Source organism: Scyliorhinus torazame, chromosome 1, assembly GCF_047496885.1.
Source record: "Scyliorhinus torazame isolate Kashiwa2021f chromosome 1, sScyTor2.1, whole genome shotgun sequence".
Classification (NCBI taxonomy): Eukaryota; Metazoa; Chordata; class Chondrichthyes; order Carcharhiniformes; family Scyliorhinidae; genus Scyliorhinus; species Scyliorhinus torazame.
The window spans coordinates 159,187,502-159,215,421 of NC_092707.1; the positions used below are offsets into that span (position 1 = coordinate 159,187,502).

Here is a 27,920-nt window from a genome sequence, read left to right on the forward strand (position 1 = left end):
TAGGCTCCACAGGTTTGTGGAGAAGGAGCGGGTGCTGCAGTGGGCAAAGAGCGCTAAGAGCAGCACGTGGGATAACAGTGTCCTTCGCATTTACCAGGACCTAAGCCAGGAGGTGGCCAGGTGGCGAGCAGCCTTTAAACAAGTTAAGGGAGGTGTTGTTCAAAAAGCACGTGAAGTTTGGTCTGCTCTTCCCGGCCCGTCTTTGGGTTATGCATCAGGGCCAACACCACTACTTCTCCAAGCCCGAAGAAGCGATGGATATGGGGCTGGTCTCGAAAATAGGACCCACGGATGCAAGCTAGGGTCCGAGTATTACTGGTTGAAGGGACGCCTACTGTGCCTGGACTGTAGGTCGAAGGTTTACTGCTTTAAAGGTGCCTTGTGGTGTATTTTGGGGGGGGGGGATCTCTCCCCCCCCCCCCCCCCCCCCCCCCCCCCCCCCCCCCCCCCCCCCCCCCCCTCGAATGGTCTTTTTCCTTTTTTCGGTTGTTTTTTTTTTTCCCTCCTTTTTTTTCTTCTGTTGTGGTGGGTACCTTTTGTTGGAGTGCGCTGGAGCCTGTATTGTAACAAATGGGGTGGCCGGTCAGCAATGGGGATTAAAGATGTTGGTTGGGGGCTTTTATTTCATTTATGTCTATGGTTTTTATGTTTGTTTCGGATGGGGGATGTACGGGTACTGGTTATTGCGATGTTTATATATATATATTTTTTTTTTTGGGTGCTCAGAAAGGGACGTGTGTTAACACTTTTCTGTGTACACAGCTGGCACTGTATTGTACCTGGAGCAGCCTCGCGGTGCTGTTTGATGTGTCCATCTCGTTTGATCTTTCCCATCTTAGTGAGACTGTTCCAGTGGGTCGGAGTGGGGGATGGTGTGCTGGAGAGTGCGGAGATGAGGTCGGGGAAACAATGGAAGTGAGACAAGGGGGCGCCGGAGCCATGAGTCACCGGGCTAGCAGATTGGCTAGTCAAGGGAATCAGGTGGGGGGTGGGGGGGGGGGGGGGGGGGGGGGGGGGAGAGAGAATACAGCCAGTGAATGGCTGGGGTGGGGTTATCGGGGGATGTTGCTGGGGGGGGGGGGGGGGTAATTTTGCTGACGTGGGAGGGGTCTGAAGTAGGTAATGGAAAGGAGGTAGGGGGTGGAGGCAGCCAAGAGGCGAGCCAGGAATGGCCATGGCGCATGGGCCGGGGGCGGGCCCAAGAAAGGTTATGGCTGACCGACAAGGGGGGGGGGGGGGGTGCCCCCCAACCAGGCTGGTCACCTGGAATGTCAGGGGACTAAATGGGGCCAGTTAAAAGGGCACGTGTGTTCGCGCATTTGCGGGCTCTAAAGGCGGACGTAATTATGTTGCAGGAGACACATCTGAAAGTGTCTGACCAGACTGGGTTAAGGAAGGGCTGGATCAGCCAGGTCTTCCACTTGGACTTGGATTCTAAGTCCAGGGGGGTAGCAATTATGATCAATAAGCGGGTTCAATTTGAGGCGGAGGGCGTAGTCGCAGACGGCGGGGGCAGATTCCTTATGGTAAGGGGCAAGCTGGAGGGGAGAAGAGTGGTGCTGGTGAACACATATGCGCCGAACTGGGACGACGTTGACTTTATCAAAAGAGTGCTGGGAAGATCCCGGACCTAGGTAAAGAATACGGAATACTCGGCAATCACTATCTCGGACCATGTCCCGCACTGGGTGGACCTGCAGGTCGGGGGGGGGGGGGGGGGGGGGGGGGGGGGGGGGGAGGGGGCAAATTACCAACGCCCGCAATGGAGGTTAGACGATGGACTGTTGTCGGAGGAGGGGATATTGCGAGAGACTTCGGAAGTGTATGCAAAATTACTTGCAGGTGAACGATACGGGGGAGGTTTCAGCAGCGACCCTGTGGAGGCGCTGAAGGCAGTAGTGAGGGGGGAGCTGATCTCAATTCGGGCTCACAGGGTCAGGGCGGACAGAGCAGAAATGGACAGATTGGTTAGGAAAATTCACCGGATAGGCGAGGAGCATGCGGGGTCCCCCGGGGGAGGACCTTCTCAGGGAGAGACGGAGATTGCAGGCGGAACTGGGGGTGCTATCCACGAGTAGGGCCGTGAAACAACTTAGGAAGGCGAGGGGAGTGGTGTATGAGCATGGGGAGAAGGCCAGCAGATCGCTAGCTCAGCAACTCAGGAAGAGGGAGGCAGCCAGGGAAATAAGTAGAGTGGTTGATGGGGAGGGGAGCAGAGTGGAGGACCCGGCAGGACTGAATAAGTTATTTCGGGACTTCTATAGTAAGCTGTACAATTCAGAACCCCCGGAAGAGCCGGAGGAGATGAAAAGGTTCCTGGATGGACTAACCGTCCCAAAAGTAGGCAGGAGACTAGTGGACGGGCTGGGGGCCCCGATTAGAGCGGAGGTGGTATTGGGGGGCCTAAAGGCCATGCAGTCGGGGAAAGCCCCGGGGCCGGATGGATACCCAGTAGAGATTTACAAGAAGTTCTCGGAGATAATGGGACCGGTCCTGACAAGGGTTTTTAATGAGGCAAGGGACAGAGGGGACCCTGCCACCGACGATGTCGCAAGCCACCATCTCGCTGATACTGAAGCGGGACAAGGACCCGGAATCCTGCGGGTCATACAGGCTAATCTCCCTGATCAATGTGGATGCCAAGCTCCTGGCCATGATCCTGGCGATTAGAATTGAGGACTGCGTACCGGAGGTGATTGGGGACGATCAGACATGGTTTGTGAAAGGCAGGCAGCTGACAGCTAACTTGAGAACATTGCTTAATGTGATCATGATGCCCCCGACGGGCAAGGAGGTGGAGGTAGTGGTGGCAATGGACGCTGAGAAGGCCTTCGACCGGGTGGAGTGGGGCTATTTGTGGGAGGTGCTTGGACGGTTTGGGTTCGGGGAGGGACTGGTTAATTGGGTCAGACTATTGTACCAGGCCCCAAAAGCTAGCGTTAGGACGAACAGGATGTCAGATTATTTCAGACTACACCGCGGGACCAGACAGGAGTGCCCACTCTCCCCGTTGCTGTTCGCGCTGGCCATAGAGCCGTTGGCGGATGGCGTTGAGAGCTGCAAAGGGGTGGAAGGGAATGACTGGGGGGGGGTTTGGAACATAGGGTCTCTCTCTATGCGGACGACCTGCTCCTGTACGTGTCGGACCCACTGCCGGGATGGAAAATATACTGGAAACATTGAGGAAGTTCGGCCCGCTTTTCAGGGTACAAATTAAATATGGCCTAGAGTGAGATGTTTGTGATGCAGGCAAGGGGCCAGGAGTATAGGCTGAAGGAGCTGCCATTTAGGCTGGTGCAGGAAGGTTTCCGGTACTTGGGGTTACAGGTGGCACGAGACTGGGGCAGGTTGCATAAGTTAAATTTGACTAGAGTGGTGGAACAAATGAAGAGGGAGTTTCGGAGATGGATGCACTCCCGCTGTCACTGGCGGGGAGGGTTGCAGACTGTAAAGATGACAATCCTCCCTAGATTTCTGTTCATCTTCCAGTGCCTGCCGATCTTTATCCCACGGTCCTTCTTCAAAAGACTGGCAAAATCATCATGAGCTTTGTCTGGGCGGGAAAATCCCCGCGGGTGAGGAAGGCGATGCTTGAAAGGAGCTGCAGCGAGGGGGGACTGGCATTGCCGAGCCTGATCAACTACTACTGGGCGGCTAACATAGCCATGATAAGGAAGTGGATGGTGGGTACGGGGTCTATCTGGGAGCGAGTGGAGGCGGCTTCGTGCAGGGGCACCAGTTTGGCAGCCGTGGTCACGGCTCCCTTACCGCTGTCGCCGGCCAGGTACTCCACCAGCCGGTAGTGGGGGCGGCCCTGCGGATATTGGGCCAGTGGAGGAGGCATGTGGGGGGGGGGGGGGGGGGGGGGATCTGTCTGGGCTCCAATATGTGACAACCATCGATTCGCCCCCAGGAACATGGATGGAGGGTTTTGAACATGGCGGCGGGCGGGGGTGGGGAGGGACTTTGTACGTAGACATGTCCGATCCTTCCCACGCCTCCCGCCAATAGGGATCCAGGACAGAATAGTCTCTAGAGGAGAAGGAGGGAGAGGGTAGAGTCTCGGATATCTCCAAGGTGCTCATGAAGGGGGAAGAGTCCCAGACGGAGGAACTGAAACTCAAATGGGAGGAGGAGCTCGGCGGGAGATGGAGGACAGGCTGTGGGCAGAAGCTCTGAGTAGGGTAAACTCAACCGCAACATGTGCCAGGCTTCGGCCTGATTCAATTTAAGGTCGTTCACCGGACCCACATGACGGTAGCTCGGATGAGCAATTCTTTGGGGTAGAGGACAAGTGCGCTAGATGTGCGGGAGGACCAGCGAACCATGTTCACATGTTTTGGGCATGTCCTAAGCTTAGGGGGTACTGGGAGTGATTTGCGGGGGTCATGTCCCGGGTGCTGAAATCAAGGGTGGTGATGAGTCCAGGGGTGGCAATTTTCGGGGTTTCGGAAGACCCGGGAGTCCAGGGGGAGAAAGAGGCAGATGATCTGGCCTTTGCTTCCCTAATAGCCCAGCGGCGGATACTGCTGGCATGGAGGACTCAAAAGCCCCGAAGACCGAACCTATGGCTTTCGGACATGTCACGTTTTCTGGGTATGGAATAAATTAAGTTTGCCATGAGGGGATCTGTACTGGGGTTCGCCCGAAGGTGGGCAACCATTCATCGACTTCTTTGCGGGAGAGTGGACGTCAGCAGTGTGTGGTGGGGGGAAGATAGGTAGAGTAGAGTAGGAGGGATAAATAGGTGGGTAGTGTCTAGGGGAGAGGAGCGGGCATGTGCAGTATGGTTTGATTGAAGTATTGGTTTTATATTGATGTTTGCACATTTCTGCAACTGTTTTCCAATGCCCAAAAAAATACCTCAATAAAATTGTTTGTTAACAAAAACAAAAACAAAACTCTGACAGGGCAGCACCCTCTCAACACGACACGAATGTCAGCCATGATTTTGTCCAAGGCTCTGGAGTGGGAGCTCAACTCACAACCTTGCAAGTTCCGAGGTGGGCCGTGTGCTACTCACTAAGCCACTGCTGGCAATACAAAGACTCAAGCAGCCAACGGAGCAGACCCACCTTCAAAGTATTCAGGGCAACCAGCAGTGCCATCATTGTCCACATGGCAATAGTAACTGTTCAAATCAAGTAGAAATCTGCAAGGGCAGCACGGTGACGCAGTGGGTTAGCACTGCGGCCTCACAGTGCCGAGGTCCCAGGTTAGATCCCGGCTCTGGGTCACTGTCCGTGTGGAGTTTGCACATTCTCCCCGTGTTTGCATAGGTTTCGCCTGCACAACCCAAAAGATGTGCGGGCTAGGTGGATTGGCCACGCTAAATTGCCCCTTAATTGGAAAAAATGAATTGGGCACTCTAAATGTACATTAAAAAAAGGTAGGAATCCGCAAATATCAAGATGTGCCAAATGAAATGAAACACCTGCATGTTTATATGGGGAGGCAGTGGCATGGCGGTATTGTCACTGGACTAGTAAACCAGAGACCCAGAGTAATGCTCTGGGGATCCAGGTTCAAATCCCACCACTGCAGGTTATGGAATTTCAATTCAATTTTTTTAAAATCTGGAATTAAATGTCCAACCATGAGTATGAAACCATTGTCGATTGTCATAAAAACCCATCTGGTTCACTAATGGCCATTGGGGAAGGAAATCTGTCATCCTTACCTGGTCTGGGCTCCACATGTGACAGCAATGTGGTTGACTCTTAACTGCCCCCCTCAAGGGCAATTAGGGATGGCAATAAATGCTGCCAAAGCCAGCGAAGCCCACGTTCCCCATGAACAAATTTTAAAAAATGATCTCTTTACCGTATTCATCCTAGTTCACAACGTTCCTCATCTTTGTCCCACCATCCTGAGGAACATTCACCCCATTGTGTCTGACACAAAAGCCCCATGTAAGTCTGGATCAAACTACACTGAGAGCAAAGCCTTCTCACCTGAGGTGATTTTAACAATGGGGACATCGAGAGGGACTTTCTGTGGAAAAAGCAGGTCTTCATGGGCTCCAGCAGTCCTATAACTCCATTGTTATCCTGTGGGAAATCCACGTTTAAACACAAGTTAACCACGGACATTAGATTTATGCAACAGCTTTTGAAAATGTACAGCGCCCCGTGAGGAAAAAAAAACTCTACAATTATTTTGTAGTAATACAAGCTCTGATAGCCCTGGAAAACTAAATTTAAAATTAGAATTACAGAAATGCATTACTGGATAGCATCGGAAGGAGAAAATACAGAAGTCAGGTGCCAGATGTGGCAGAGTAGCCAAGACACTCCATCCGAGACTGAAAGGTGATGGGGAAAAGTCCCACTTCACAGGCTTGAGTGCAGTATCTAGGCTGGTACTGCCAGTGCTGAGGGAGTGCTGCACTGTTAGAAATGCCACCTTTTTATCGAGATCAATGCTGGCCTGGAAAGCAGACGTAAAATGAATCCCGTGGCACTATTTTAAAGAGAAGCAGGGAAGCATTACACAGCACCCTGGCCAATATTTATCCCTCTGATAAATGAGCATTGATGTTTATGAGAGCTTGTTGCGTGACATTTGCAGCTGCATTTCCTCCATTTAAACATTGACCAGAGTTTAGAAAGTTCAGTGGCTGGCGAACATTTTGGGACTCCAGAGATCACGAAAGATGCTTCATAAATCCTGGTCTTTCTTATTCCTCTATAATAAACACCTGGATATCTCTGGGCAGTTCGGACTAGTGACATTTTCCCTTGGCTAGTAAGGGACAACGCAGACAGGGTTCCCACCCCTGCTCACTGGGAAGTGTGGATATCACTTCAGGTTTTTCAGAACAGGAAGAGGTCAGTAAGGCTCGGAGCCATTCAATGAGAGCTGATCTGAATCTTGATAATAATCTTTATTAGTGTCACAAGTAAACTTACACTAATGCTGCAATGATGTTTACTGTGAAAATCCCCATGTCGCCACACTCCGCCTGTTCAAGTATACAGAGGGAGAATTCAGAATGTCCAATTCACCTAACAAGTCTTTCTGGACTTGTGGGAGAAAAACCGGAGCACCCGGAGGAAACTCACACAGACACAGGGAGAACGTGCAGACTCCGCAGAGACAGTGATCCAAGCCGGGAATCGAACCTGGGTCCGTGGCGCTGTGAAGCAACATTGACAACCACTGTGCTACCGTGCCGACCCAAATTCTATGTCCCTACCCCTACCCCAACAATGCTTTATCGATTCACTTCAACTTTATTATCCGAACACAAATCTATTTCAGGTGCATTGCTCATTCCTTAAAAAAATGAGATGATTTTATTATTTTTTATTTCCAATTAAAGGGCAATTTAGGATGGCCAATCCAACCAACCTGCAAAGATGAGTTGTAGGGGTGAGACCCACGCAGTCACGGGGAAAATGTGGAAACTCCACACGGACAGTGATCCAAGCCAGGATCGAACCCGGTCCTCGGCACCGTGAGGCAGCAGTTAACCACTGCACCACATGCCACCCCTGAATAATAAAGAAAGACAACTACTCTATCACAAAGATGTAATTTTAATTAATAAGTCTTAAAATCTATTCCAGATTTTTATTTTTTTTTATTTTATTTATTCATTTTTTTTTTTTTTAAAGAGTACCCAATTCATTTTTCCAATTAAGGGGCAATTTAGCATGTTCAATCCACCTACCCTGCACATCTTTGGGTTGTGGGGCGAAACCCCGCAAGCACGGGGAGAATGTGCAAACTCCACATGCACAGTGACCCAGAGCCGGGATCGAACCTGGGGACCTCGGCGCTTGTGACACTGCAGTGCTACCACTGCGCCACCGTGCTGCCCCTCCAGATTTTTATTTAATCCAAATTCCACCATGGTGGATTGAAACCCTGGACCATGGATTATTAAATAATCTTTATTGTCACAAGTAGGCTTACATTAACACTGCAATGAAGGTGGGCAGCATGGTGGCACAGTGGTTAGCACTGCTAACTCACACAGCCGAGGTCCCAGGTTCGATTCTGGCTCTGGGTCACTGTCCGTGTGGAGTTTGCACATTCTCCCCCGTGCAGGCGTGGGTTTTGCCCCCACAACCCAAAGATGTGCAGGGTAGGTGGATTGGCCATGCTAAAATTGCCCCTAATTTGTAAAAAAATGAATTGGGTACTCTAAATTTTTTTATTTCTTTTAAACACCGCAGTGAAGTTACTGTGATAATCCCCTAGTCGCCGCACCACAGCGCCTGTTCGGGTGCACTGAAGGAGAATTCAGAATGTCAATTTCACCTAGTCCAGTGACAATACCACTATACCACTACCCTAGGCATTAATATAGTCAGAGAGTGCCACCCTAAGGGCACATTCTCATCCCTACACAAATCTCATGTTAAAGCTTCTGACAGTGAAGGGCACAACTTCGTTCAGGAATCGATTTGGCCTGCATCCGAGGATTGTAATCTTCTCCCCAAACGCAATCAGCAGGAATACTGAGCAATACCTTCTGCACTGTAAATTCTATGAACCTTCTATAAGGAGCCGTTTCTCACTTTATTAACCTCTACTTTGGTCAAAATTCTTTGGCGAGCAGATTTTGTCAAGAGAGATCTCACCAAATCGATCAAAATCCTGAAAATTTGAATCCATTCCCCAGTAACATCCATTTTTTTCAGGAGGAGATGGAAATTTTCACAACCGTGTGTGAACTAAATGGTCACTGCCTTCCCTTGAGACTGAGTAATGAAATAGTTAGCTCCAATGTCTCCATTGTACTCTCCTTAGATTGACGTGAAGAATGTCCATTCTACTGCTCGGTTCCCCCAAGGATCGGCAGTGAGAAAACCAACTAGAATCATACAGCACAGGAAACCACTCAGCCCATCATGTTTATCCTGGCTCTTTGAGATAGCTACCCACTTAGTTCCATTCCCTTGCACTTTTCCCAGTCCTGCAAATTTCGCCTTTTCAAGGTTATATCTAATGCCTTTTCAAAAGTTACTATTGAACCTGCTTCTGCCTCCCGTTCAGACAGTACATCGCAGATCAGAACAACCTGCAAGGAAAAGGGAATGTCTTGGTCCTCTCTCCCATTGAATTTTGCACCAATTTGCAGCACAGGAGGAGGCCCTTCAGTCCATCATTCCTATTCTCGGAAGGCACTATCCAATTCATTCCACTCCACTACCTTTCCCCAGTTCTTTTCAAGCATTTATCCAATTCTCTTTTGAATCGTACCGTTGGAGCAGTTTCCTCCACCGTGTCGTGCAGGGTACTCCAAATCACAATCACTCGCCGCATTTAAGAAAAAAAAGTCCCATTTCAGAACCAGTTCGAAAGAGGACTCATATTGGACCCAGAACGCTAACTCTGATCCTCTCTCCACAGATGCCAGCAGATCCGAGATTTTCCAGCATTTTCTGGCTTTTAATTTCTCATCTCACTCCATCTGGTTCCTTTGCCAAATTACCTTAAATTCAAGTCCCTACATTACCGACCCTCTTGCCAGTGGGAATAATTCCTCCCCATCTGATCCACCAACACTGCTCACTTTTGAACACCTCTGTTAAACATCCCCTCTCGTAGCTTACCCTGAAGGAGCCCCAGATGTAGACCTGACCGACGTCAGTCAGCGCCGCACTGTGACTGTCACCGGCAGAAACCTGGACCACGTGCTCGTTGAGTACAACCCGACCAGGGGTCATATCTGACCCATCCTGCGATGTATCGCGACCGAGAGCACCTTCATCGTTGCAGCCAAACGTGTAAACCTGAGGGCACAAGAGAAACAAAATCAGGATTATCTATCAACACTAGGTGCAACAATCAACACATGGATCATTCCTGACCATTGGAGTTCTCCCATAGTCCCTCAACCATCATCACCTGAATCACATCATTCACCCGAGGAAGGAGCTGCGCTCCGAAAGCTAGTGACTCAAAACAAAACTTTTGGGACTTTAACCTGGTGTTGTCAAGACTTCTTACTGTGGTTCCGGGTGCGGCGATGACCAGCTGAGTCGCACGTTTCGGCAGCTCCCGGTGAAACGGACTTTTGGGCTCTTGATAGGAGCCCCAACGGCAATTTTGACGGCTAAAAACATTGTGCGGTAAACCAGGAGGGAATCCCCCCTGGATACGGATGAAAAAAGGAGGAGAAAGTGGCCGGATTGCAGTGGATCCTTTAGAACAGCGGCAAGGAAGGCAAGCAAAAACCAAGATGGCATCAGAAGGTGGCAGTTTAACATGGGGCCCTGAACAACAAGAGTTCTTGAAATGCTGTGTGGAAGAGATCAAAAAGGAAATGAAGAAAGAGCTGTTGGCCCCGATGCTACAGGCGATCGAAGGGCTAAAGGAGGAACAAAAGACCCAGGAGCGGGAGCTTCGGGTCGTGAAGGCAAAGGCAGCCGAGAATGAGGACGACATACAGGGCCTGGTGGTGAAGACGGAGACGCATGAGGCACATCAGAAACGATGTGTGGAAAGGTTGGAGGCACTGGAGAACAACGCAAGGAGGGACAACCTGAGGATTCTTGGTCTTCCTGAAGGTGCGGAGGGAGCGGACGTCGGGGCATATGTGAGCACGATGCTGCACTCGTTAATGGGAGCGGAGGCCCCGGCGGGTCCGTTGGAGGTGGAGGGAGCAAACAGAGTGATGGCGCGAGGACCGAGAGCAGGAGAAATTCCCAGAGCCATAGTGGTGAGATTCCTCCATTTTAAGGATAGAGAAATGGTCCTTAGATGGGCAAAGAAAACTCGGAGCAGTAAATGGGAGAACGCGGTGATCCGCGTTTTTCAAGACTGGAGTGCGGAGGTGGCGAGAAGGAGGGCGAGCTTTAATCGGGCCAAGGCGGTGCTTCATAAAAAGATAAAATTTGGAATGCTGCAACCGGCAAGACTGTGGGTCACATATCGAGGGAGGCACCACTACTTTGAGACGGCGGATGAAGCGTGGACTTTTATTGTGGAAGAAAAACTGGACTGAGCGGGTTATTAAAAAGAACGTTTGAACAAAGTGGTGGGGCGAATGTGGGGGGCGAAGAGGGGGGTTAAAAAGGGGGGAAAGAGGAGTTTTATGTACTAATCCTGCGATGTGGTAACTTTTCTCTCTTCCACAGGTGGTGATGGGGGGAGGAGGGGAGGTGGAGGAGATGGGGAGTTGGCCATTGGGGGCGGGGCCAAGGGAGAAGCGCGGGCTTGGTTCCCGCGCTATGATAATCATGGCGGGAATAGAGAAGCAGGAAGGAGGGGGCGTCGCACGGTGCGAGCCGAGGTCACGGGGGGAAGCCGAGGTCGGCCAGAGTTTGCTGACTTCTGGGAGCAACATGGGGGGAGTAATTACGCTAGCGGGGGATCTAGCGGGGGGGGTGGGTGGGAGGGGGGAATTACTGGGTTGCTGCTGCTGGGGAGAGGGAGGAGCTGGTATGGGAGGGGATGGGCAGGGGGGCACCGCCTGGGGGAGATACAGCTGCGTGGGAACCGGGTGAGGAGCTGGAAAAAGGGGATGGCTAATCGACAAGGGGGGGGCGGGTAGGAAGCCCCCCAACCCGGCTGATCACGTGGAACGTGAGAGGGCTGAACGGGCCGATAAAGAGGGCACGGGTACTCGCACACCTTAAGAAACTTAAGGCAGATGTGGTTATGTTACAGGAAACGCACCTGAAACTGATAGACCAGGTTAGGCTACGCAAAGGATGGGTGGGGCAGGTGTTCCATTCGGGGCGAGATGCGAAAAACAGGGGGGTGGCTATATTAGTGGGGAAGCGGGTAATGTTCGAGGCAAAGACTATAGTGGCGGATAACGGGGGCAGATACGTGATGGTGAGTGGCAAACTACAGGGGGAGACGGTGGTTTTGGTAAACGTATATGCCCCGAACTGGGATGATGCCAATTTTATGAGGCGGATGCTAGGACGCATTCCGGACCTAGAGATGGGAAAGATGATAATAAGGGGAGATTTTAATACGGTGTTGGAACCAGGGCTGGATAGGTCGAAGTCCAGGACTGGAAGGAGGCCGGCAGCAGCCAAGGTACTTAAAGATTTTATGGAGCAGATGGGAGGTGTAGACCCGTGGAGATTTAGCAGACCTAGGAGTAAGGAGTTCTCGTTTTTCTCCTATGTCCATAAAGTCTACTCGCGAATAGACTTTTTTGTGCTGGGAAGGGCGTTGATCCCGAAGGTGAGGGGAACGGAGTATACGGCTATAGCCATTTCGGATCACGCTCCACACTGGGTAGACTTGGAGATAGGGGAGGAAACAGGAGGGCGCCCACGCTGGAGAATGGACATGGGACTAATGGCAGATGAGGGGGTGTGTCTAAGGGTGAGGGGGTGCATTGAAAAGTACTTGGAACTCAATGATAATGGGGAGGTCCAGGTGGGAGTGGTCTGGGAGGCGTTGAAGGCGGTGGTTAGAGGGGAGCTGATATCAATAAGGGCACATAAAGGGAAGCAGGAGAGTAAGGAACGGGAGCGGTTGCTGCAAGAACTTTTGAGGGTGGACAGACAATATGCGGAAGCACCGGAGGAGGGACTGTACAGGGAAAGGCAAAGGCTACATGTAGAATTTGACTTGCTGACTACGGGCACTGCAGAGGCACAATGGAGGAAGGCACAGGGTGTACAGTACGAATATGGGGAGAAGGCGAGCAGGTTGCTGGCACACCAACTGAGGAAAAGGGGAGCAGCGAGGGAAATAGGGGGAGTGAGGGATGAGGAAGGAGAGATGGAGCGGGGAGCGGAGAGCGTGAATGGAGTGTTCAAGACATTTTATAAAAAATTATAAGAAGCTCAATCCCCGGATGGGAGGGAGAGAATGATGGGCTCCTTGGATCGGCTGGAATTTCCCAAGGTGGAAGAGCAGGAAAGGGTGGGACTGGGAGCACAGATCGAGGTAGAAGTGGTGAAAGGAATTAGGAGCATGCAGGCGGGAAAGGCCCCGGGACCGGATGGATTCCCAGTCAAATTCTATAGAAAATATGTGGACTTGCTCGCCCCGGTATTGACGAGGACCTTTAATGAGGCAAAGGAAAGGGGACAACTGCCCCCGACTATGTCTGAAGCAACGATATCGCTTCTCTTAAAGAAGGAAAAGGACCCACTACAATGCGGGTCCTATAGACCTATTTCCCTCCTAAATGTAGATGCCAAGATCCCGGCCAAGGTAATGGCAATGAGAATAGAGGAATGTGTCCCGGGGGTGGTCCACGAAGACCAAACTGGGTTTGTGAAGGGGAGACAGCTGAACACGAATATACGGAGGCTGTTAGGGGTAATGATGATGGCCCCACCAGAGGGGGAAACGGAGATAGTAGTGGCGATGGATGCCGAGAAAGCATTTGATAGAGTGGAGTGGGATTATTTGTGGGAGGTGTTGAGGAGATTTGGTTTTAGAGAGGGGTATGTTAGATGGGTGCAGCTGTTGTATAGGGCCCCGATGGCGAGCGTGGTCACGAATGGACGGGGATCTGCATATTTTCGGCTCCATAGAGGGACAAGGCAGGGATGCCCTCTGTCCCCATTATTGTTTGCACTGGCGATTGAGCCCCTGGCGATAGAGTTGAGGGGTTCCAAGAAGTGGAGGGGAGTACTTAGAGGAGGAGAAGAGCACCGGGTATCTTTGTATGCGGACGATTTGCTACTATACGTGGCAGACCCGGCGGAGGGGATGCCAGAAATAATGCGGATACTTGGGGAGTTTGGGGATTTTTCAGGGTATAAATTGAACATGGGGAAAAGTGAGTTGTTTGTGGTGCATCCAGGGGAGCAGAGTAGAGAAATAGACGACCTACCGTTGAGGAAGGTGACAAGGGACTTTCGTTACCTGGGGATCCAGATAGCCAAGAATTGGGGCACATTGCATAGGTTAAATTTAACGCGGTTGGTGGAACAAATGGAGGAGGATTTCAAGAGATGGGATATGGTATCTCTGTCACTGGCAGGGAGGGTGCAGGCGGTTAAGATGGTGGTCCTCCCGAGATTCCTCTTTGTGTTTCAGTGCCTCCTGGTGGTGATCACGAAGGCTTTTTAAAAAGGATCGAAAAGAGCATCATGGGTTTTGTGTGGGCCAGGAAGACCCCGAGAGTGAGGAAGGGATTCTTACAGCGTAGCAGGGATAGGGGGGGGCTGGCACTACCGAGCCTAAGTGAGTATTATTGGGCCGCTAATATTACAATGGTGAGTAAGTGGATGGGAGAGGAGGAGGGAGCGGCGTGGAAGAGATTAGAGAGGGCGTCCTGTAGGGGGACTAGCCTACAGGCTATGGTGACAGCCCCATTGCCGTTCTCACCGAGGAACTACACCACAAGCCCGGTGGTGGTGGCTACACTGAAGATTTGGGGACAGTGGAGACGGCATAGGGGAAAGACTGGAGCCTTGGGGGGGTCCCCGATAAGAAACAACCATAGGTTTGCCCCGGGGGGAATGGATGGGGGATATGGAATGTGGCAAAGAGCAGGAATAACGCAACTGAAAGATCTGTTTGTGGATGGGAAGTTCGCGAGTCTGGGAGCGCTGACCGAGAAATATGGGTTGCCCCAAGGGAATGCATTCAGGTATATGCAACTGAGGGCTTTTGCGAGGCAACAGGTGAGGGAATTCCCGCAGCTCCCGACACAAGAGGTGCAGGACAGAGTGATCTCAAAGACATGGGTGGGGGATGGTAAGGTGTCAGATATATATAGGGAAATGAGGGACGAAGGGGAGACTATGGTAGATGAACTAAAAGGGAAATGGGAAGAGGAGCTGGGGAGGAGATCGAGGAGGGGCTGTGGGCAGATGCCCTAAGCAGGGTAAACTCGTCGTCCTCGTGTGCCAGGCTAAGCCTGATTCAGTTTAAGGTATTACACAGGGCGCATATGACTGGAGCACTTCTCAGTAAATTTTTTGGGGTGGAGGATAGGTGTGTGAGGTGCTCGAGAAGCCCAGCGAATCATACCCATATGTTTTGGTCATGCCCGGCACTGCAGGGGTTTTGGATGGGGGTGACAAAGGTGCTTTCAAAAGTAGTGGGGGTCCGGGTCGAACCAAGCTGGGGGTTGGCTATATTTGGGGTTGCACAAGAGCCGGGAGTTCAGGAGGCGAGAGAGGCCGATGTTTTGGCCTTTGCGTCCCTAGTAGCCCGGCGCAGGATATTGTTAATGTGGAAAGAAGCCAAGCCCCCGGGGGTGGAGACCTGGATAAATGACATGGCGGGGTTTATAAAGCTAGAGCGGATTAAGTTCGTTCTAAGGGGGTCGGCTCAAGGGTTCACCAGGCGGTGGCAACCGCTCGTCGAATGCCTCGCAGAAAGATAGATGGAATGGAAAAAAGAAGGCAGCAGCAGCAGCCCATGATCGGGGGGGGGGGGGGGGGGGGGGGGGGGGGGCGGCGGCGGGGGGGGGGGGAGGAACCAGAAGGACTCTCAGGGTTGTTAATATATACTGTATAATATGCATAGGTCGTTGCGACAGATAATTATATATTGGACTGTTAAATTATATTTTTGGAGAGTGTTACTTGTGATAAGGCAGTTGCCAATTAGGGTTAGTTTTCATTTTTGTTATTTATTATTTATTCATTTTTTTGTTTATAAAATAGGTCATTGTTATTTGTGTTGTTATAATATTGTGTAAAGGATGCACACTGTACTGTGTTGGTTGACCAAAAATTTTCAATAAAATATTTATTTAAAAAAAAAGACTTCTTACTGTGATCATCACTAAAAATAGTGTTCTGGTCATTTAGCTCATTGCTGTTTTGCGGGAGCTTGCTGTGCGCAAAATGGTCACCACCTTTCCTACATGACTACACTTCAAAAAGTACTGCACTGCCTGTAAAGCTCTCTGGGTCATCAAGTTTTGTGAAATGCGTTATATAAACATCGCGCTTCATTCTTGCCCAGACATTTGAAAAAAAAAAAACAGAAAATGCTGGAACACTTGGACCCAAGGAAGATTAACGCTGCAGGTGTTCGCACTTCATCAGTTCTGATTAAACGTTAGCTCCTCTTTTCCTTCATTGATTCACCTCAGGTTTTCCTGTTATTTGGTGCTTTTAGAATCGCAGAATCATACAACACTACAGACGGCCATTTGGCCCATGATGCTTGTGCTAGTTTTCAGGTAGAGCTATCCAGTTAGCTCCACTCCCCCACCCTTTCCCCATAACCCATAGAGATGAAGCTACTCTTTGTTCAGATTGTTGACACAAAAACAGAGTATGATGGAAGGGCACTGGATGAACTTTTATCATGCAAGTTGATGTCAGGGGCACGTACAATGTTTTTGTACTAATTGAGATGCAGGTTTGCTGCTAGGCCAACATTCATTGTTTACCCCGAACTGCCCTCGAGAAAGTGGCAGTGAGCCGACTTCTTGAACCACTGCAGTCCATGTGATGTAGATACACCCACAGTGCTGTTCTAGAGAGGAAGTTCCAGGATTTTGAACCGCCGACAGTAAATAAATGGTGATCTCGTTCCAAGTCGGGATGGTGGGTGGCTTGGTCGGGAACTCTGACGTGGTGGTGTTCCCATGTGCCTGCAGCACTTGTCCTTCTAGATGGCAATGATTGCAAGCTTGGGAGACGCTATCAAAGGAGCCTTGGCGAGAGCGGCAGTGCATCCTGTAGATGGCACACACTGCTGCCACTGTGAGCCAACAATGGAGGGACTGCATGTTTAAAATGGTGTATGGGATGCAAATCAAGTGAGCTACTTTGTTCTGGAAGGTGTTGAGCTTCCCGAGCGTTGTTGGAGCTGCACTCATCCAGGCAAGTGGTCAGTATTCCATCACACTTGTGCCTTGTAGATAGTGGACATGCTTTGGAGAGTCAGATGGTTGAGTTTCTTGCTGCAGAATTCTCAGCCTCTGTCCTACTCTTGTAGCCACAGCATTTATCTGGTGCTTGTAGCTATGCTGTGCAGTTACAACACCCCTTCTGTCACTGTACTCTAAAAGCATACATGAAGAACGATCAGAGCAGCAATGGCCCATTATTAGCAGCAGAAAGGTTCTAAATTAAAAAGGACCCAACACGATTAGTAATCAGCAATTTGCCTTTTGGCAATGGACAGTCTGTCATGGGTTGACGGTGGAAGAATGCAAGTAATCTCTAGATTCTGGGTACTGGGAGTTTCAAATGGTATTGCATTGTCACTAATGCATTAAGTTTTAATATCTTCACATAGGTTCACAATGGTGCTCCTTTCACCTGATAAAGGGCAGTGAATCAGGTTTGAACGACAGCACTAATGATCACTCCCTGACTGAAATGTCTCACCTAATCACAGTCAATGGTAAATCCAACATCCAGTATGTTGCAACTGAGTAAACAGATTGAAATGTTACCATTTGCAATTCTGAGTTATCAGCAGCTCCCACAAAATACAATTACTCATCAACAATGAGAAACCATTAGCCATTCAGGAAACATTTGGATTTGTATAGAACCTTTCAGGTCCTTAAGATGGTCAAAAGCACTTCACAGCCAATGAGTTAACTTTGAAGTCAAGCCGTGGCTGCTTTGTAGCCATCTAGCATCCTGTTCTCAGATTGGGCACCACAGATCAGGAAAGAGATTGATTTTGGAAGGGTCAGGTAGAGAGAAACTATGTAATAATAATCTTTGTCACAAGTAGGCTAACATTAATGAAAATCGGTGAAAATCCCCTAGTCGCCACATTCCGGCACCTGTTCGGGTACACGGAGGGAGAATTCAGGATTAACCTAACAAGTACATCTTTCGGGACTAGTGGGAAGAAACCGGAGCACCCGGAGGAAACACGTGCAGACTCGGGGTGACGTGCAGACTCCACACAAGACAGTGACCCAAGCCGGGAATCGAACCTGGGACCCTGGAACTGCAAAGCTGTGAACCAATGCGCCACCGTGACGCCCAGTTATAGATTGACAGGAGGCAGCCATTGAACCTGGTGCGATCATGCTGGCTCTCTGCACCAGCAACGCTGCTCGTCCCAATCTCCTGCCCTTTCCCTGGTGCTCTGCAAGTTTTTTCCGTTCTCAGCCACGATTGAATGTGTCCACTCTTGCAGGCATTCCAGATCCTAACGACTCAGTGCATAAAGGCTTTTTCTCTTGCAGCCATGGATAATTTGGCATGTACCTTATTTCAGCACCCTGTGGATCTCCCCACTTCACCTCTGGCAACTGTTTCTATCTACTGTTAAGAATGGACTTTGAGAGCGCAGCACGATGGCAGAGTGGTTAGCACTACTGCCTCACAGCACCGAGGATTCCACCCCCCCAGGCCTCTCTGCTCCGGAATCCCCAATAGAATTGTACCCTCATTCATCCTCCTGAAATCTATCACTAAAGCTCCTCAGATTTCACAATAATTGCAAGTTTTGTGTCATCTGCAAATTTTGAAATTATGCCCCTGTCAACCCAAGTCTAGTTAACATATATCAAGAAGAAAAGCAGTGGTTCTGGTTTGGATTCCTGGGGACCCTCACTGTCCACCTTTAACCCCAGTCCAAAAATAAAACAACCATTCACCCGTACTCTGCTTCCTGTCACTCAGCCAATTACCTATTCATGCTGCCACTGCCCCTTTCAGTCCACAGACTTCAACTGTGTGGACAAGCTTGTTAAGTAGCACTTTAGCAGACGTCTTTTGGAAGTGCATGTGCACCACGTTACCCTCTGGTAATATGGACTTGAAACGTTAACCGTGTTTCTTTCCCCACAGATGCTGCTGCCAGTTCTGCTGAGTTTATCCAGCATTCTCTGGCTTTATCCTCATCAACTGTTTGCTGTCTCAGCAAAAGATGCAACCAAATTACATAAACACAATTAATCTTTTACAAACCCATGCTGGCTTTGCTTAATTAATCCAAATCTACAGGAGTGACTTGTTAATTAACTCTCAGATCGGGCAGCACGGTGGTGCAGTGGATAGCACTGGGACTACGGCGCTGAGGACCCATGTTCGAATGCTAGGCCAATTGATATTTGCGACTGACGCTCCAATGCAAGCCCAAGGAGTGTTGCGCTGTCAGAGGAGCCATCCTGTGGATGAGATGTTAAACCGAGTTCCCATCTGCTCTAGCAGCTGGTTAGGAAAGAGTTCATGGCATCAATCCGAAGAAGAGTAGGAATTTTCTCCCCCTTCCCGAACACCATTTTATTGCTCGACCATCATTTAAAAAAAACATTTCTCTGGGTGCTTCATTACACTGCTGCTTCGGTGCGGCTTGCTGTGTGCCGATCAGCTGCCACGTTTCCTACATTACCACACATCAGAAAGTACTTCATTGGCTGTAAAGCACTTTTGGGCACACAGAGGTCGGGAAAGACTTGGCATTGGTGGGCGACACGTTAGCACAGTGGCTAGCAGGTGCAAGCTTTGCTCCTCTCTCCACAGATGGTTAGCACAGTTGCTTGACAGCACCAGGGTCCCCGGTTCGATTCCCAGCTTCGGTCACTGTCTGTGTTGTAGCCATGTAAATGGCTAACTCCCGATTAGAATGGCCAAACCCCGATTTAAAATGGCGAACGGAAGAGGCTGATGGGAAAATCAGCCAACAGGACTCAGACAGACAGCTGCAGGTATAACAGTGTATTCGCCTCTGGGGAAGCCAGACAGAATTGATACCTGCAGCCATCAACACACCAGCCATCTGCATAGTAAGTAGAAATCCCGGGAACAACATGCTACAAATTAGTAACACAAAGCCGACCCAGACTTTTCGGCGCCAGCAGGAGCTTACACAAAGAGAGGTGAATGACCACCCCTCGATCAAGGAATCGCTCCAGCATTGGAGAATATCGAACCAAGTGATTGGGGCCAAGTCCAATCACTTGGAACCAGGTACAAGGTCCGCCCCAAGAGGCGGGAAGCCCCTGGGGACTATAAGAATAGGGGTCAAGTTCAAATCGACCCTTCTTCCCTTCTTCTCCTCTCCACACCCTTCGAGACCCTTCTGCTGACCCTCTACAACAGCCGCAAGAAACAGTAAGTCTTACTCCAACGCTCGCTATGAGATAGGCACTCCTGACTATCGACCTGTACCAGCTTTGAATCCCGCAGGCTCAGAACCCATACAAAAAGCCATTCGTTTCCCTGACCTGGTGGGCCATTTCCAAAGTTAAGTATTGGCCTGTTAGTTGTAGGAAGTAGCTCAGAAGTCAATATAAGTATTGACTGCTGTATATAATAAATGTGAGTTGATTTAATTCTTACTAAGCGGTGTGTTGGATTACTGATCATTACTCGGACTTGAACCACGTGGCGGTATCAGAAAGATACCTGCCGACTCAAGAGCAAAGGTGATAGAACAAGAGCAATTAAACCAAGGCTAAAACGAGCAACAGTGTGGATTCCGCACATTCTCCCCGTGACTTTTGTGGGTTCCCTCCAGGTGCTCCGGTTTCCTCCCCCAGGTAATAGAATCATAGAATTTACAGTGCAGAAGGAGGCCATTCGGCCCATCGAGTCTGCACCGGCTCTTTGAAAGAGCACCCTACCCAAGCCCACACCTCCACCCTATCCCCATAACCCAATAACCCCACCCAACACTAAGGGCAATTTTAGACACGAAGGGCAATTTAGCATGGCCAATCCACCTAACCTGCACATCTTTTGGACTGTGGGAGGAAACTGGACCACCCAGAGGAAACCCATGCACACACGTGGAGAACGTGCAGACTCCGCACAGACAGTGACCCCAAGCCGGGAATCGAACCTGGGACCCTGGAGCTGTGAAGCAATTGTGCTAACCACCATGCTACCGTGGTCCTGAAAGACGTGCTTGTTAGGTGAATTGGACATTCTGAATTCTCCCTCGGTGTACCCGAACACACACGGAAATGTAGCAACTAGGGCCTTTTCACAGTAACATCATTGCAGTGTTAATGTAAGCCTACCTGTGACAAAGATTATTATACATCAATGCCAGTCGTTCTTTGGTACTTACGCTGCCTGACACCCCAAGACAGATCTTGTGCATTCCCCCAGCCTCCACCTGCATCACTTTCTCCGTCAATAGCTTGACAAATGCGGGTTTCTTCCTCTCCATCACATTTTTTCCGAGGCCTAGTTGGCCAACGTCACCCTGGCCCAGCGTCAGGACAATCCCAGGGATCGTCCTATGTGAGGAATAGTCATAATTCGGAAGTGTGTGTATGCATGCGTAACTAACAGGGCTATAAGGTAAAACTGATAGATTTTTGTTGCGTCAAAACTGTCGGAAGTCTGTATTTTCGGAAAGTAGCGAAAGCCGTACCCGCATTTACAACACCGCCTTAGCCCCCTGTTCCAAATTTAGAAGCAGTCGGATAGGAAAGATCGCCATGCAGGCAATGCAGCGCATCATGAACCCCGAGGAATTTGCGGTCGCAGCGACCAGCAGCAGTAGAGTGGGACAGTGTCCCATTTGGGAGGAAATCCGGAAATATCTCAAGGGCAAAGGATGACCCCTGTGGAATGATTTCTGCGATGAGGAATCAGGTCCCGGATGTATAGGGCATACTTGGTGGGAGAACCTGAGCGAGATACACAAAAAGAGCTTGGGAAAAGCTCGCAAGCCGATGGCAATCGTGTCCTGTTTGGCACAATTGCGAGGCACAGAGGAGGTCGTCAAGATGCTCTGGAAAGAAGTTGAGGGCATACATCAGATGAGTAAAGTCGATGTAAGCAAAGTTGAAAAAGAGAATTTAGAATTAAGGAGGAAATTGGCAGCAAAGGATGGAGAGGTGGCTGACGTCAAACGGGATCACCAGTCTTGTGTGGCGCATTTAAGCAGTTTCCAGTCGCAGTATGAAAAGGCCTATCAGGACACGCAACGTGCAGTCCTGGTAAGAGAAGAGACAGGAAAACAGGAAGAGACATTACTGAAACAGTATAGTGACCTCAAGGCAGCATTAAGAGCACTCCATGCTGCCACCACAGAACAAAGACAAAGCACCTTAGATCACGCAAAGTGCCGGAAGCAGATTGCAGAGCTGCAATCGCTGCTTTCTGTTCAGAAAGGTTTTCAGGAAACCTTTGGGGAAAAGTTGAACCAGGAAGACGGCCCTGATTGGGAAGAGTTACACGAAACAGCGCAGAGATATGTTCAGGGAACATGTGCGCAGGGAAAGCCCCAAAAGAGAAAAGCTCCCCAACCCCCCACACAGCAGATAGTTCAGGCTCCAATGAACCCTGTAACCACCCACCGCACAGCCACATCAGACGAAGCGGAATATCTATATTCCACCCCCTTAACAGTGACCCAATTACGGGACACGTGCGAGAAGATCACACCGTTCCTCCCCGCCTCAGACCCCCACCATTTATTTGCCACAGTTAGACATCAGGCGAACATGTACGGCCTGGACGAGAGAGAGCATGTAAAGCTCATGGTTTTAAGTTTAGATCCGTCTGTAGCAGCAGCCCTTCCCGACCCACAGAATGTAGGAGGAGGCACCCTTGCAGAAATGCATACCGCGATCCTGGATCCTCTATTTGCCACAGTTAGACATCAGGCGAACATGTACGGCCTGGACGAGAGAGAGAGCATGTAAAGCTCATGGTTTTAAGTTTAGATCCGTCAGTAGCAGCAGCCCTTCCCGACCCACAGAATGTAGGAGGCACCCTTGCAGAAATGCATACCGCGATCCTGGATGCGATCGGGTATAACCAGGGTGACCCTGTAGATGGCCTCAATAAATGTAGGCAGAAGAAATCTGAGCACCCCACAGCGTTCGCTGGACGCCTGTGGATTCACTTCGCAGCAGTCTTCGGAGACGTAGACCGTGCCCATTTATCCCCAGACAACATGGCCAAATGGACCCGCACCCTTATCTCCCACGCCACAGATGCAGGACAGAAAGCCTGTACGAGTTATGATCCCTCAGAGGAGGCCCATAGCGAGAAGTGGGTAGTTAAAAGATTGTCCCGCGTTTGGGAGCAATCTGTTCAGAGCAAACCCACCGTTAAAAATAGTGAGGAAAAGCAGGCCGCCGCAGATATGCAGGCAGTAAAAACACACCACAACCCCGCATGGGTAAATGAGGGAAAGAACAGCCCCCAACCCAAGTCACTAGAGTGTTACAACTGCGGACAGTTGGGACACTTCGCCAAAGAGTGCAATGCCCCTAAAAAGCCACAGAGAGCCCAGCAAACGGCACTCAGTAAGAAAAAGACAGAGCCCATCCATAGCGTTAGCGCCCGTTCGGATCAGACGGACTTGACCGGAACGGACTGACGGTGTACGGGCTCCCCCAGTTGGGTCTGCGACACCCTTTGGGATAGGTCAGGACGACCCGTAGTTGCAGCGAAAATTCGGGGACAGCCTATCGAATTTCTTTGGGACACAGGAGGGTCCCACACCACCATAAATTCCTCCACCCTATTTCAAAAATATACGTGGCCCACTACAGCCACAATCACCCTCAGCGGCTTTACAGGCCACGCACAGCAGGGACACATCACAGCCCCTGTACCCATTCAAATTGGTAACATTACCACCAAACACCCCGTGGTTTTAGTAGACCTGCCCCACACAGCAGAACACATTCTGGGAATTGATTTCATGAATTCCCACAACCTATCATTCGATCCAGTCAACCAGTGTGTCTGGAAGATGGCGAAATCCACAAGAGCCCCCGCAACGCTCAACATAGGCGAATATATGAACAAAATTAGCGCAGTAGGCGAATTTTGGTTCAACCCGACCACGCTTAGTACGGACAAGCAGGTTAGGGCAGTTCTGCAAAAGAACAGGGCAGCATTTGCGACCCACAAGCACGACTGTGGACGGATGACTGGCTCCGTACAAGTAACAGGACCTGACCCTAGACACCAAAAACACTACGGATTTCCCCAAGAGGCAGAGGGAGAAATCTTAAAAGTAATCGAGAGCTTATTAGAGCAGGGTGTACTTAGATCAGTAGCCTCCACTAATAATGCCCCGATTTGGCCAGTGAGAAAGCCCGATGGATCATGGCGACTAACCATTGATTATCGGGAACTCAACAAAGTCACCCCCGCAGCAGCCCCCACCGTAGCAACAAGTCCCGAGACCATGCTCAAGCAAGGACTCAATTCCCGCTACTTCACGGTTTTGGACATCAATAATAGATTCTGGTCCATTCCATTGGCAAAGGCATGCCAGTACAAATTTGCCTTCACTTTTAAAGCACAGCAGTACACGTGGACATGCCTGCCACAAGGATTCCACAACTCCCCCTCCATTTTCCACCGACAGCTGGCAAATGGACTAGCAAAATATTTTTGCCCCGAATGTCTGGTACAGTATGTAGACGACCTACTACTGCAGACAGACACCAAGGAAGAGCACATTGAGCTTCTGTCCGAACTCCTGGAACTATTACATTCAATTGGTTGTAAAGTCAACCCCAAAAAGGCCCAGGTTTTGGAAGAAAAAGTGGTATATTTGGGAACAATTATCACACACGGTAAATGCGAGATCGAGCATAAAAGAATTGACTCGATCGCTAAATTGCCGCTTCCCCAGAACGTTTCAGCCCTCCGGTCGTTTTTAGGACTGGTAGGCAAAATAATGGAAAGGGTACTGAAGGATAGGATTTCTGAGCATCTGGAAAGACACTGCTTGATTAGGGATAGTCAGCACGGATTTGTGAGGGGTAGGTCTTGCCTTACAAATCTTATTGAATTCTTTGAGGAGGTGACCAAGCATGTGGATGAAGGTAAAGCAGTGGATGTAGTGTACATGGATTTTAGTAAGGCATTTGATAAAGTTCCCCATGGTAGGCTTCTGCACAAAGTAAGGAGGCATGGGATAGTGGGAAATTTGGCCAGTTGGATAACGAACTGGCTAACCGATAGAAGTCAGAGAGTGGTGGTGGATGGCAAATATTCAGCCTGGATCCCAGTTACCAGTGGTGTACCGCAGGGATCAGTTCTGGGTCCTCTGCTGTTTGTGATTTTCATTAATGACTTGGATGAGGGAGTTGAAGGGTGGGTCAGTAAATTTGCAGACGATACGAAGATTGGTGGAGTTGTGGATAGTAAGGAGGGCTGTTGTCGGCTGCAAAGAGACATAGATAGGATGCAGAGCTGGGCTGAGAAGTGGCAGATGGAGTTTAACCCTGAAAAGTGTGAGGTTGTCCATTTTGGAAGGACAAATATGAATGCGGAATACAGGGTTAACGGTAGAGTTCTTGGCATTGTGGAGGAGCAGAGAGGGGTCTATGTTCATACATCTTTGAAAGTTGCCACTCAAGTGGATAGAGCTGTGAAGAAGGCCTATGGTGTGCTCACGTTCATTAACAGAGGGATTGAATTTAGGAGCCGTGAGGTGATGATGCAGCTGTACAAAACTTTGGTAAGGCCACATTTGGAGTACTGTGTACAGTTCTGGTCGCCTCATTTTAGGAAGGATGTGGAAGCTCTGGAAAAGGTGCAAAGAAGATTTACCAGGATGTTGCCTGGAATGGAGAGTAGGTCTTACGAGGAAAGGTTGAGGGTGCTAGGCCTTTTCTCATTAGAGCGGAGAAGGATGAGGGGCGACTTGATAGAGGTTTATAAGATGATCAGGGGAATAGATAGAGTAGACAGTCAGAGACTTTTTCCCCAGGTGGAACACACCATCACAAGGGGACATAAATTTAAGGTGAAAGGTGGAAGATATAGGAGGGATATCAGAGGTAGGTTCTTTACCCAGAGAGTAGTGGGGGCATGGAATGCACTGCCTGTGGAAGTAGTTGAGTCGGAAACATTAGTGACCTTCAAGCAGCTGTTGGATAGGTACATGGATTACGGGAAAATGATATAGTGTAGATTTATTTGTTCTTAAGGGCAGCACGGTAGCATTGTGGATAGCACAATTGCTTCACAGATCCATGGTCCCAGGTTCGATTTCGGCTTGGGTCATTGTCTGTGCGGAGTCTGCACGTCCTCCCCGTGTCTGCATGGGTTTCCTCCGGGTGCTCCGGTTTCCTCCCACAGTCCAAAGATGTGCGGGTTAGGTGAATTGGCCAATGATAAATTGCCCTTAATGTCCAAATTGCCCTTGGTGTTGGGTGGAGGTGTTGAGTTTGGGTAGGGTGCTCTTTCCAAGAGCTGGTGCAGACTCAGGGGGCCGAATGGCCTCCTTCTGCACTGTAGATTCAATGATAATCTATGATTAATCTAGGACAAAGGTTCGGCACAACATCGTGGGCCGAAGGGCCTGTTCTGTGCTGTATTTTCTATGTTCTATGTTCTAGTTGAGCACCCAGATTCCTTCCCCAGCCCAGCAGACATATACTCGGACAGCCTCGATGTCTGTAACAGCCTCACGGAATTTCTGCCCCTGTGGGAAGCAAGAGGATTTGTTTCCGCAGATGGAAATCCCCTCCCCTCAGCCCCATTGCTCCGCCATATTTTAGAGAAAGCCCAGAACGGGACTTTTGGGATCATCAAAGTCCGCAGCCACCATCATTCCTCCCCCCCTGGAAATGTAAAAGCCGACACACTGGCTAAGGCAGGTTCCAGACATGGGTATTTTTGGAAAACCCCCGAAAGCGCGCCAGTGAGTGCAGTTCAGGTCACACAGACTAGAATCGAGGATCTAGTAGAGGCCCAGAAGCAGGACACCAATCTCAAGGAGATTGTCAAGGGCAAGTATTCCGCCTCCTAAGAGAGGTTTCGAAATGCACTGACCACACATGATGGTGTGGTGTTAAAAGACACCCTTTATGTGGGTCCTGAACAGGACAGGAATCAACTGATTTGTTTGTTCCATGACGGTCATGGACATCAGGGAATCGATCCCACTACAGCCCATCTCAAACAGCTTTGTTGGTGGCCAAATTTAAAGGAAGATGTAAGCCATTACATAGAAAATTGTCTTATTGGTGCGCAGAATAACCCCGACAGATATGCCAAAAAGGCCCAACTCAGCCACACCTGACCCGTTAATGGCCCCTGGACTAACCTCCAGATTGATTTTATAGGTCCATTGCCCCCTTGCAGGAATGGCTACATGTACTTGTGGTCATAGACACATTTACAAAATGGGTGGAAGCATTCCCAGCCCGCACAAACACTGCAAAAACCACAGCCAAGATTCTAACTCACCACATCTTTACAAGATGGGGACTCCCCCGCAGCATTGAATCGGACCACGGTTCCCATTTTATGGGACGTGTCATGCAGAACGTCCTCACGATATTTGGCATCACGAAGTAACGGCCCTCACAAACGAGAAAGCAGTAGAGCAGTTAGTGGAGAACATTAAAACGGCTCAGTTAGCAGCCGCAGTAAAATTGGGCACCAGAAAGAAACAGAGCAAGGCTTGTTTCGACAAGACAGTGCATGCGACTGAGTACGATATCGGACAGCAAGAGATGCTTTCTGTATATAACCCCAGCACATTCCTCTCACCAAAATACTCAGATCCGTATTCCATTGCGGATAAAGTAAGCCCTTCCGTTTATAAAATAAAGTACCCCAATGGTAAGACTGCATGGTTTCATATAAACCAGCTGAAGGTTTATGGAACACAGTCGAACCACGCACACCACATCATGCTTGGCGCCCGCCCACAGCCAACGTAACCCTACCAACCCCCACCACATCCAGCCCAGCCACGGACTCGACCTCGACTCCACCCCCGAAATATACACTCCGCCCCAAAACGCCCACAGACTGCAGCAACAGAGACAGCGACTGTGACTCGGACGATAGCCACAGCACGCCTCCCTACTATCCCCATGCACCAGGACCCACACCTAGCGACTCCGACTACGATCCAAGTGATCCCTTCCTGATCACTTTTCTGAACAAACCCCACCACCGACCACCGAACCACACTGACGACCCCGATTTTGTCCCCACACAACTAGACACCAATTATTGGCACCGTGACAACACATACCGACTCGTCCGCAACGACGAGAGCAACCCCAACTCACACCATGCAGCCCTTTCAGCCCTAATCCACTCCAGAGTTTGGCACCCGGGAGAAGAGGACGACCTTGGGTCTGACTCCCAAAC

General features: G+C 49.9%; 1 protein-coding gene across 1 annotated transcript in view; it reads right to left on the minus strand.

The window, feature by feature from the left end:
• The window catches only part of LOC140418289 (regulator of chromosome condensation-like), a 53,665-nt gene that overhangs the window by 828 nt on the left and 24,917 nt on the right, over positions 1-27,920 (minus strand). The window contains exons 4-5 of the mRNA XM_072501782.1: positions 9,567-9,746; positions 5,955-6,050 (exon numbers count right to left, since the gene is read on the minus strand). Of these exons, the coding sequence (XP_072357883.1) occupies positions 5,955-6,050; positions 9,567-9,746 (276 nt within the window). The remainder of the gene's footprint in view (positions 1-5,954; positions 6,051-9,566; positions 9,747-27,920) is intronic.